The sequence below is a fragment of the Carettochelys insculpta genome, chromosome 25, assembly GCF_033958435.1.
Source record: "Carettochelys insculpta isolate YL-2023 chromosome 25, ASM3395843v1, whole genome shotgun sequence".
Classification (NCBI taxonomy): Eukaryota; Metazoa; Chordata; order Testudines; family Carettochelyidae; genus Carettochelys; species Carettochelys insculpta.
In genome coordinates, this window is record NC_134161.1 from 6681157 (window position 1) to 6691529 (window position 10373).

Below are 10373 nucleotides of genomic sequence, written 5' to 3' on the forward strand. Positions count from 1 at the left end.
CAGCTTCACCTGCCACTTCACGCTGTACCTTGCACCCTCACCACAGCCATGAAGCAAAAGCAAGGTAAGTAGCTGCGGCTGACGGGGAGAGGGACGGGGGAAGCAGCCGGGGGCGAAAGGGGGTTGATTCTGAGGACGCCCCTCCCTACATGGGCCCTTGGCTTTTTCCACGGAGCTGCCTGGGTGCTGAGGGTGGGGGCTGCAGGGACTCTTGATGCATTCAGGTTGCATCAGGAGAGACGGGTGCAGCCCCTCATTTGCAGGTTCGAGATAGGCCCCCCTCAGCTCTGTGGAAGGGTGGGTTCCCGAGGGCTGGCTTTCTCTGGGGAGGCTGTTTTGGGGCCTGAGGGCACCTGCCCCTGAGCAGTTACTTCCTGCCTTTGTCTCAAAGTCCCATTGCCCGAAGCTAGCCTCTTCTCCTGTGTCCCTCAAAGGCCCAGACCTTGAGGACAGCACGTCCCCAAACACTGCTGTGCAGGGGCAGCTGTTTCCTTCCTCCCTCACTCGCCGTGGCCAGCTGCTGCAGGTCCAGGCGGGCAGTACCCAGCTAACAAGAGGTGAAGGCTGTGAGGTGCCCTCTGGTGCTCAGAGTCACAGAGGTAGATGCTACTGGGTGGAGTGGGTCTGGCTGTGCCCCCAGAGCTGCCTCCCTGTGGGCTGGATTCTGTCCCTGCCGGCCCCTTCACTTCCCCAGTCTCCTTTGGTCACCCCTCTCTGTTAGCACACAGGGCACGAGCCGGGGCTGCTGGGGTTCCGTTCTCTGCCAACTCCCATGGGCTCTGCAGCAGAAAAGACCTCTCCCCAGCCCCCTGTAACCGGTTGGATCACAGAGATCCCCTTGAGACTGTCACCTGGTGTGCAGATCGTACTGCTGAGCCGAACTACATGCCCTCTGGGGTGCCAGAAGCTCTCCACCCCATCACAACCCCCTGGGCATGGGTCATGGCACCGCGTGTTCCAGCTGGCCCTCTGTCCGGACAGTCTGGGCTCCTCTCCTCTGCTGGCTCCAAGGCCTAGGTGGCTTTGAGCAAGTGCAAAAACGTTGCAGAGGTGGTGGGGAGTGTTCCCTGGAAACTGGGCGCTTGGGCAGCCACCCAGGAGAGATTGAAATGCTGCCCAGCGGATTGGCAGAGTTCCCGCAGCCGGGTGTTTTGTTTCTCCTGGTGGTGCACAGCCGTGCGTGCCTCGGTGCCCGTAACAGAACTTATTCCGCACACGGATGGAAAACGTTAGAGGGAAGGTTGGTGGGAGGGAAGCATTCGTGCATGCTCCTGACCCCGACCCCGCCCCCGTCCCCATCCATCTAGCCCACCCACAGCAGAGAGCTACTGCGTAGGAAGTTGGAGCATCAACCCCAGCTTGGGTCTCCATCGCTCACCGGGTTGAGGGACATAGGGGGACGTGGACGGAGCAAAGCTGTGGAGTGCTGGGTGGGCTTGTGCACAAGAGCATCTCTGCGCCCCCCAGTGCATGTGGGCAAGAAGCAGGCACTCCTGTGCACAAAGACAAGGCTGCCTCCCAGCGGGCCCACGAACAGCAGCACACCAGCGTGGGGGTCAAGTCCAGCCCATGGGCAAGGAGGCACCGGAGCTGTGGCTGGGCGCTGGCTCTGCAGGCCAAGGGACCAGCCATGCAAGGCAGGGCCGGTGTCCCTCTGGGCCCCTCCTGGGGGAGCGCATGGCAGGGCCTTGGGGCCGGTGCTCGGGGGAGTCGTGCGAAGGCAGCAGGAAGGAGGTGAGCTGTGCATCTCCACAATGCAATGGCAGGGCCACCACAGGGATCATCTGATTGCCGAGCGTTTCCCTTTGCAGGACTTGAGGAGACCAAGGAGTTAACCTCGTAAGTGCTGAGCCGCTCCTGCATCCCTGGCTTCTGCTGGCCTCCAAAGGGTGACTTCCTGGTCCCAGGCCAACTGCTTCCTATGTCGGGTGTGGGAGTGTGACATATCCATGGGCCTGTGGCACTTCACTGTTCACGTGGGCCCCTGAGAACTTCCTGGGTACAGCGTGGACCCTCCTGGCTCCAAAAGGGCAGGCCCAAGCCACCTATGCCAAAGTAAACTCTGCCCATCTGCAGTATGGGGACCATGACACGCGGCCAAGCCATTCAGAGTGAGAGGGTGGTGGGTGCCCAGACACACCAGGCAGCCACAGCAGTAGGAAGAGAGGACTTCTCTTTCAGGGCTGGACTCCTTGTGTGCTGCTTCTGGCTGTAGCCGATACTTGCTGCTGCAGGGGAAGGCAAGACAGTGCCTGGCTGGCTGGCCCAAGCTGCAGAGCAGGGCACGAGGAGATTCTTTCCTGGCCCCTGTGGTGATTGTCTCGCACCCTGAAGCCTCAATTGCCTTATGCTCCAAGGTCCCATCCAGGTCCCTCCCCTGCCCCTCCGTTTCTATATGACCGCTGGAGCCTGTGGGCAAGATCCTCCCAGGGAAGGAGGTGACAGATGTGGCACCCTCGCACCTGCTAACCTCAAAGATTTGGCTCCCTGGGATTCCCTGCAGCAGGTGCCCCAGCCAGCTGCTGCCCGTGGGAGCGGTGGGATGGCCCAGCACAGGTCGTGGCAGAGGCGTTGGGGCAGGCTGGTTGCTCGAGGTTGACTTCCCTCTCTTACCGCCTCAGGAAATTTGAATTCAACCCCAAAGATGGGATTGACAACCCAGCCCTGTCTCTGGCGGAGGACTCTGGTAAGTGGCAGCCCTGGGCTCACTGCAGGGTGGGGATATTCCTCTTCAAGAGCAAACTGCAGCATCCCCTCCCTGCAGGACCCGGCTGGGCACTGCCTGTGAGTGGGGGACGAGCAGGGAGCACGACCCATTGAGCGAGACTGCCCATCAGCAGGCAATCTCGTAGGCCCGAGGGTGACCAGAGCTGTTCCAACTGATGTTTCTGGGGCACTTGCAGTCCATGTAGATGGAGACGTTCCCTCTTCTGGGCCCCTTGTCTTTCAAGAGACACCTGCCCGCTGTCCCCCGCCCCTGCTGCAGCGAATCAGAACCCCTTAGCTGAAGTGCACCTATACCCCCTTCACGTCGCGGGCAGAGAGGAGGACCACAGCCAGCTTGTAGGCAGCCGCTTTGCTGCTGTCTTGCTGTTGGGGCTTGGCAGTGCAGTGAGTCTCATCAGTGCTTTTGGCAAAGCCGAACGGAGGGCGGCCTGTCCCCCGAGCTCTCCCCTGTGCGTAGAAGGATGAGCTGCAACCCGAGAGGGGAAAAGCGCTTGCAAGTGCGGTGGGGGTGCGTGCTCACGCACAGGGAGGCGCACACCTGCATTGGCACATGGGGGTGCAGATGCCCCCACAGTTTGGCACGTGTCTGTGTGTGCCCAGCCATCCAGGCAGGCCCAGCCGCGCAGGTGGGCATGTGTGTGTCTGCAGGACAGATGGGCCCCAGCCCCCGGCATACTGGGCCTGTGATATGCACACATGCTGGTGCACAGGTGAAAGTGGACGCTACCCAGGATACAAGCCTGCAGGGGTGCAGATGCGAAGATGCAGGCTTCGGGGGGACACACAGGTACAAGACTGTGCAGGCATGGGAGCAAGGCTGCAGCGCCTGGAATCAAACCCCGCCAGAAGAAGGCGGGATCCTGCCTCTCGGTACCAGCCCTGAGTGTCTGAAACTCCCCAGGGTGTGTGCGTGGTGGGAACGGGGCCCCCAGTGCACTAATAGCTCTTCCAGCACATTGATCCCCCCCCCCACCCAACACGCCGCCGACACACCTCTCCCCTCAGATGCCGACGGGGCCGAGAAGCCACGGTTCTGCCTGCTGACCAAGGGCGATGGGGAGAGCTTCGGGTTCTGCCTGCGTGAGGAGGTGGGGTACCAGGGGCACATCATTCGGCAGGTGGAGTGCGGAGGCGTGGCCCAGCGCAGGGGCCTGCAGGACGGGGACCGGATCCTGGAGGTGAACGGTGAATACGTGGACAACATGGACCACTGGCGGGTAAGGCGCGGGCTGGCGACCAGGGCTGAGCGCCAAGGTCTGTGACTAGCTCTGCCTGGGTAATGAGGGGTGAACTGTTCCCATTGGATTGTCCCCGGTAGGACTGGCCGATAGCATCTGGCTCCAAAACCAGCCTCCCCTGGAGCTCCGGCATATTGGATCGGGCCTTTGGTTGGAGTCCCTTTCCCAAGAGCGGTTCGGTGGCTCTTGTGAGATGAGTTTGCTGGGTCCCAGCTCAATGCCGCACGGCCACCGCATGAAAACAGCTGCTCCCGCTGGCGTTACCTGTTCCCTTGCAGGCAGCATGAGCAGGCCCAGGCAGACCACCCTTCTCTGCCCCAGCAGGGGCGAGGCACTTTGGCTGGGCAGGGCCGAGAAGCTTGCCATGCTGCTGCTGCTCAAGTTCTCCCTGTCTTGCCACCAAACAGAGGATGCGAGTCTTCAGGACTGTCGGTTTAGCTCCTTCTGCCTGCACGACCCTCCCTCCCAAAGCCCCTGCTTGCAGCCCCCCCGGCCCCGGCCCTGGCCCACGTGTGTGTGCTCCGTTGTAGGTGGTTCAGAAGATCAAGGCCAGCGGTAACCAGGTCGCCGTCGCGGTCCTGGACGGCAATGCCTATGAAGTAGCAAAAGCCCTTGACAAGAATCTGGCGGAGCTGCTGCCGCACCACACCCGGCCGCGGCTCTGCTACGTCGTGAAGGACAAGAGCGGCTTTGGCTTCCGTGTTTTGGCTCCAGACGGTAAAAGAAATCATCAAAATCTCATGGGTGCCTCCTGTGCCCCCCTGCCCCCTCGCCCCAGCCTGGCCTTGACGCACTCTCCCCTTGCTCTGCTCACCCTGCAGGTGTGAAGGGCACGTTCCGGCTGTTGGTGACGAGCGACAGCCCAGCAGATAAGGCGGGCGTCCCCTCTGACTCCTGGCTGCTGGAGCTCAACGGGGCCAGCGTGAGGAACTACACGCACGCCCAGCTCACCAGAAAGGTACACGGCTGAGCTGTTCCCCCCGCGGCTGTATGGCCGCAGCCCGGCACGAGCCTCCCCTCCAGTCCTTGGAATGTGTCCGGCAGACACTTGCTGCTTTTTGCCTTCCCTGATCCTGCTTCCTTCCCTCCCGCCCACTCACCAAATGCCTCTATGCCCGGCATCATGCCCCTGCATCTGCCTTATCTGCTCCCGCTCACCCTTCATCAGTCACTGGCCTTCTGCTTTTCCTTCACCTCTTTCCAAGGCAGCGGGTGAGCAAACTTCTTATGCTTCTCACCCTGTCTTACGTGAGCCAAACTGACGGAAATTTGGGCGATGCTCATATGAGAGAACCCTTTTGGCACGTGTAAGAAAATAAGCCCTGTACGCAGAAAGGAAAAACATCATGAATGGGGACATAAATGTGAATGCCCAGACATAAAACAGTCACCTATTTCAGTTTAGTTATTGCTCAATCTCAGGTGGCTGAACTCCGCTTGTCACTCTAAGAAGTTGTGTACAAAGGCCAGAGACTATTTCAGTATTGTTGATGAGATGGATGAACCTGAGACCCAGCAGCCCATTGTGCTCGCACCCCCCTTCGGAAATTTCACCCCCCCAGCTTGGTGCAGCCCTGCTCTCGGGTGACCACACCTCCAGTTTGGAGTGGGGCAGTCCCTTCTGAAGCTCTGTTCCAGCCATCGGGATGCTCTCCCCGAAAGGAGGTGTTTCTCCCATTCACGCATGCTGGCCTGCTCATTTGGAAAAGCTCAGAGGCCACATGCTCACTCCAACCCTGCCCCCTCCAAAAGGGGCTGTGGGGCAGGGGGGACAAGGAGATGCCATTGGGGCTGAAGTGAAGAAAGCAGTGTTCCAAGGCGTGGGGTCCCCACAGATTTCCAGCAACAGCATCGAATGGGGGGCTTTGCTGAGCAGCCAGGAGTGTCCATTTCCCCTCTGGGAAACATGGTCCGACCCAAAGCCCCCCCCGACTTCCCTCTTCATCTGCCTGCTCCTCCCCCACAGCCTTCATCCATCTCTCCCCTCCTACGCCCTATCATGCTTCATGCAAGGCGGGCAGCATCTGTCCATCTCATGTCAGAGCTCCATTTACTGTCTGGCTCCCTGCTCGGCACATGGTAGTGGGCTGTTCCCTGGGCCAAAGGGCCCTCTGGCCTGGCGGTGCCCAGTTCTCCCCACACACTGAGCTCAAGTCCTGGCTCCTTGAGTTGCATGGTCTGCTTGGAGGCACAGTTTACCCAGCCCCAGTCTCCAGGCTGGGTCATGGTTTACGCCCTGCGGGAAGGCGGTCTGAGGCCCTGTGCTGACCCTAGCCAAGACCGCAGGGCTCTCTTTGCACGTGTTTCTTTTGGATGCAGCTCAAGCAGAGTGGCAGCCAAGTAACCCTGCTGGTGATAGATGCCAAGTCGGAGGAGTTCTACCGGCTGCAGGGTGTCCGGGTCATCGCTGCCATGGCCGATGCCTCCACCCTGCCCTTCAAGGCCAGGAAGCTGCACATGGTGAAAGGCCCCGAGGGCTACGGGTTCCTGCTCAAGGAAGAGAAGTGCAGCTCAGGGAGGATGGGTAAGGCGGCTAAGCTAGAGCTATTGGTGTGCATTGTGGCGGAAAAGCCCATGAGAGGCCTGAGCACGGGCCTGGAAGCCTGCAGGTCTTGAGTTCAGACCCTGACTCCTTAGGGCCTTGCCCAAGGTCACTCATCTGTGCCTCAGTCTACCCATCCATAAAGGGGGTGATTGCCCCAATCACCTCTTTCCCATGAGAATGAATGTATTAGTTGGAGGGACCAGCTCTACTCTCCAAAGAGACAGTTTGGCTTTTCTCTGTCTCTCACACACACTCCCATTCTCTTCTCTTCTGCCATTTTCCCACCTCCTGCCTCTCTCTGGATCCCACCCGTACGTTTACAGGCCAGTTTATGAGTGAGGTGGAATTTGGGCTGCCAGCTCAGCAGGCAGGGATGAAGGATGGGGACCGGCTCCTGGCTGTGAACGGCGAGAGCGTGGAAGACCTGGGCCACCAGGCAGTGGTGGACAGGATCTGCGCCGGTGGTAACCAGGTGACGTTGCTGGTCATCGACCTGGAGGGAGATGCATTCTACAGCTCGGTACGTCCCAGCCCGGCCGGCTTGTGGCTCAGCGTGAGGGCTGGCAGGCAGTAGCCTTGTCCTCCCTGGGCCAGCAGCCCTATAGATATTCCTCCCTGGGCGCCCTCTGCCATTCAGGGCCAAGTGGGATGTTGAGATAGAAGGGTTATTGAGAGCCCTTGGCAAACCCAACTCCTCCCCGCTGTGGGATGGGGGCCTCTGGCTCAGGACCCCAGGAGCTGGAAGGCTGAGCCTGCTTGGTTTTCCAGCTGGGTCTGTCCCCGCTACTCTTCTGGGAAGATGGGCACCCTCCAATCCAGGATCCCCCGCCGGGATCCCCTCCCAGCACACCTCAGGAAAACGGCATGCCCCGCCTCTGCCGCCTTGTCGCAGGGCCGGAAGGCTTTGGCTTCCAGCTCCAGAACATCACGGATGAGCCGGAGGTCTTTATCACTCAGGTAACTCCCCTCGGTGCCCCTCACCCACATGCCAGGCATCCACCAAGCAATTTTGGTCGGCCCCAGACCCGCACCTGTGCAACCTGAGCTTGAGGCAGCTCCCAGGACTCAGACTCTGCACCTAGCATCCTGTCTGCATGGGAAAAGTCCTCTGTGGCCTGGCTGTCGTGAGGCTGAGAAAGCAGGGGCGGGGTGAGGACTGCCTTTGTGGCTGTCACAGGCTGTGGGGGTCACTGGGCCCTGCACCCCATCCCCAAGGAGATGTGACTGTGAGCCAGCAGTTAGAACAGCAGGTTTATTGGGCAACAGGGACACCGTGTAGAACAGACCTGTCAGCAGCACAGAAACCAGGAGCCGTCAGTCCAATCCATCCTGGGGAGGGGGGCCCATGGCCCTGGGCCTTCCCCCTTCCTCACCAGCCAGCCGAGACTGCCCCACTACCCAGCTGCCTGACTGAAATTCAAGCCAGCTAAGCCACAGCTCCCACCTTTGTCCTGTCTCCCCCAGAAAGGAAATCACCTGGTTGCCAAGGATACACTGGGCATAGAGGGTCATTGTGTACATACCCGAAGTCATCACAAGGAAATTCCTTTCCCCACCCCTGCACTGGTGCCATGCTAGGGAGCCTCAGGCTCCCACATGGAGCTACCACAGGACAGTGGGAAACACGTGCAAAATAATAGGCTGGGGGGATCTAATCCCTGCTTGGTCACAGTGGTGTGACTGCTGTGCCCAGGTGGCCCCGGGCAGCGCCGGCGAGCGAGCAGGCCTGAAGGAGGGGGACGTTGTGATCGAGGTGAATGGGAGGAAGGTGGAGAAGCAGAGCTACGAAGAGGTGCTGGCGAGGATAAAGGAGAGCGGCCGCCAGCTCACGCTGCTGGTGGTGGAGCAGGAGGGGCTCCGGAGCTACCGGGAGATGGGCCTCGCTACGGCAGAGGGTGCCAAGGCCGAGGCCCTGCTGGGCTCTAGGCAGGTGAGTGAAAGTCTCGCTCTGTGGTATCACCCCCATCTACACAGTGCCCTGCCACTGGATTCCCCCGGGCTCGAGGCTCTACAGAGCGAAGAGGGGTCCCGTTAGCTCAGGCAGGCCCCAGAGCCCAGCCAGGACAGTTCACCCCACGGTTTGCTCTCAAGCCCTGGGGCTTACTCCCCTGCCCGCGGGGAGACGATGCCAGGGGATCTCCTCGTCTCCTTCTGGGTTCTCTGCAGTGGGGCCTGGATCCTCCAACCGACCTGGACTGCAACAAATGGCCCTGCACTGGTGTGACTCTCACCGGGGCCAACCCAGCTATGCCCAAAGCTACGGCCTCAGCTGTTCCACTGGGCCCAGGAATCCCCCTCCCATGGCAGTAACCCTCTCGCAGCCAAGTTCTTCCCTCTGCACGTGGTGTGGTTTTCTTTGCTCCTTCCTGGAGTCCCTCCAGCTCGTTAGCCATTCATTAGTCACGTAGTGCCCAGAACAAACACAACAGGCCAGACTGTCTTCTGTTGCCTGGCTGTAATGGCCTAAAAGTCAGTACAGTTACTCCAGCTTGCACCACTGTAAACAGGCGCAGAACCTGGGCTGGTAACGCCGTGCAGACTTGTTCCTGGTATAAATCTAGAGTCATATCATTAGCTTCAGCTGCTCCGGATGTGCAGGGTTACTGTGCTGTGTCCTGGTTGTGCTATCTGGCCCCCAACCCACCTGGGGTGATGCCAGGATGGGGGAGTGCCTGGGGTGACAGAGGAGTAATCAAACTGTGCTCGGCTCACCCCGGCAGACAGGATAGGGCAGGTGAGAACCAAGGGGTGAGAGCCTCCCAGCACGTGATGCCAGGGTTCTTGGCTGTCCCACATGCCACCGGCAACCCCTATCTCTGCTCCTTCCCCGTCTCCCTTGGATGGCCCCTATGCTCCGGAGACAGGTGTCTCCAGCAGGGCAGTGTAACCGACTGGGGCTGTCCCTTCTCCCTTGCACGCAGGTGCCAGGCCATGAGAAACGGAAGGGACTGACCCAATCATTCTAGCCTCTCTGTGCCGCACCCGGGGGCTCAACACCACCCCAGCTCGTGAGCGGCTTCAAACCTCAGCCCCGAACACGCCATTTTGCACATGCGACAACTTGCACTTTGATTCTCTCCATGGTCTGATTCCCTGGTGAGCTGCTCTACCCATCTGTTCAGCTGGTCACTTGGACGCTGCCACTTCCCCCCCAGACCGTTCTCAAAGAGCTGGACTATCGGGGATGGTCTAGATGGCGCTTGGTCCTGCCGTGAGGGCAGGGGACTGGACTTGATGACCTCTCGGGGTCCCTTCCACCTCAGGCAGGGCCAGCATGGGAGCAGGGACTGGAACAGGCGAGGTCAGCGAAAGCGGAAGGCCTTGCAAGTGCCAGCCTGGCTGAGGCACCGCGCCTTTTTGACGACCAGGCACCACACATCGCTCAAGGACAATCTCTTCCCCGCTCCCCGGCTCAGCAGCTGCAACCACACACAGAGCACGGGGCTTTGGAGACAGCTGAGCTGCTGCACTGGGTCCCGGCTGTGGCTTTTACAAGTCGGCCTCCCCAGCGGTGTCATCGGGAGAGACGCTGATGTGGGTGGCACTGATGCTCTGACTGCTGTGAACTCCCGGCCCGTGGGCTGGGGAGGACCGGGCTGTGTGTTCAGAGTGAAGAACAAGTTGGGGGAGGAATGGCAGCCCGGAGTAGACTTGGAGCCCAAACCTTTTGCTGGTGTAAAGGTAGCCTCAGTAGCACTGAGTGGCTGGCAGTGATGGAGGGGTGGGAGCGTTTGGCCATGTTTACCTAGGCTGTGGGATAGGGGGGTATTCCTGTCTCTGCAGCCCCGAGCGCTGGAGCTCTCTTGCCCTCTGCTGGCAGCCTCTCCCTCGCCAAGCAGAGCTGGAAAGGACCTGTCAGAGAC

At 60.3% G+C, this 10373-nt stretch overlaps 1 protein-coding gene across 3 annotated transcripts; it reads left to right on the forward strand.

Annotated features, from left to right (window-relative positions):
- Window positions 1-22: 22 nt before the first annotated feature.
- On the forward strand, window positions 23-10343 carry NHERF4 (NHERF family PDZ scaffold protein 4). 3 transcript variants are annotated; one of them, XM_074977070.1, is made up of 11 exons: window positions 23-64; window positions 1812-1839; window positions 2622-2686; window positions 3733-3944; window positions 4496-4682; window positions 4787-4923; window positions 6285-6489; window positions 6834-7030; window positions 7279-7467; window positions 8204-8440; window positions 9432-10343. In XM_074977070.1, exons 1-11 carry the CDS (start codon window positions 49-51, stop codon window positions 9474-9476), a joined length of 1518 nt encoding a protein of 505 aa, XP_074833171.1. In that variant the 5' UTR covers window positions 23-48; the 3' UTR covers window positions 9477-10343. The 3 variants fall into 3 exon arrangements, with proteins under 3 accessions (XP_074833171.1, XP_074833172.1, XP_074833170.1); XM_074977069.1 differs by lacking the exon at window positions 23-64 and having other exon boundaries at window positions 988-1839; XM_074977071.1 differs by lacking the exons at window positions 23-64; window positions 7279-7467 and having other exon boundaries at window positions 983-1839.
- The last annotated feature ends 30 nt before the right edge of the window (window positions 10344-10373 follow it).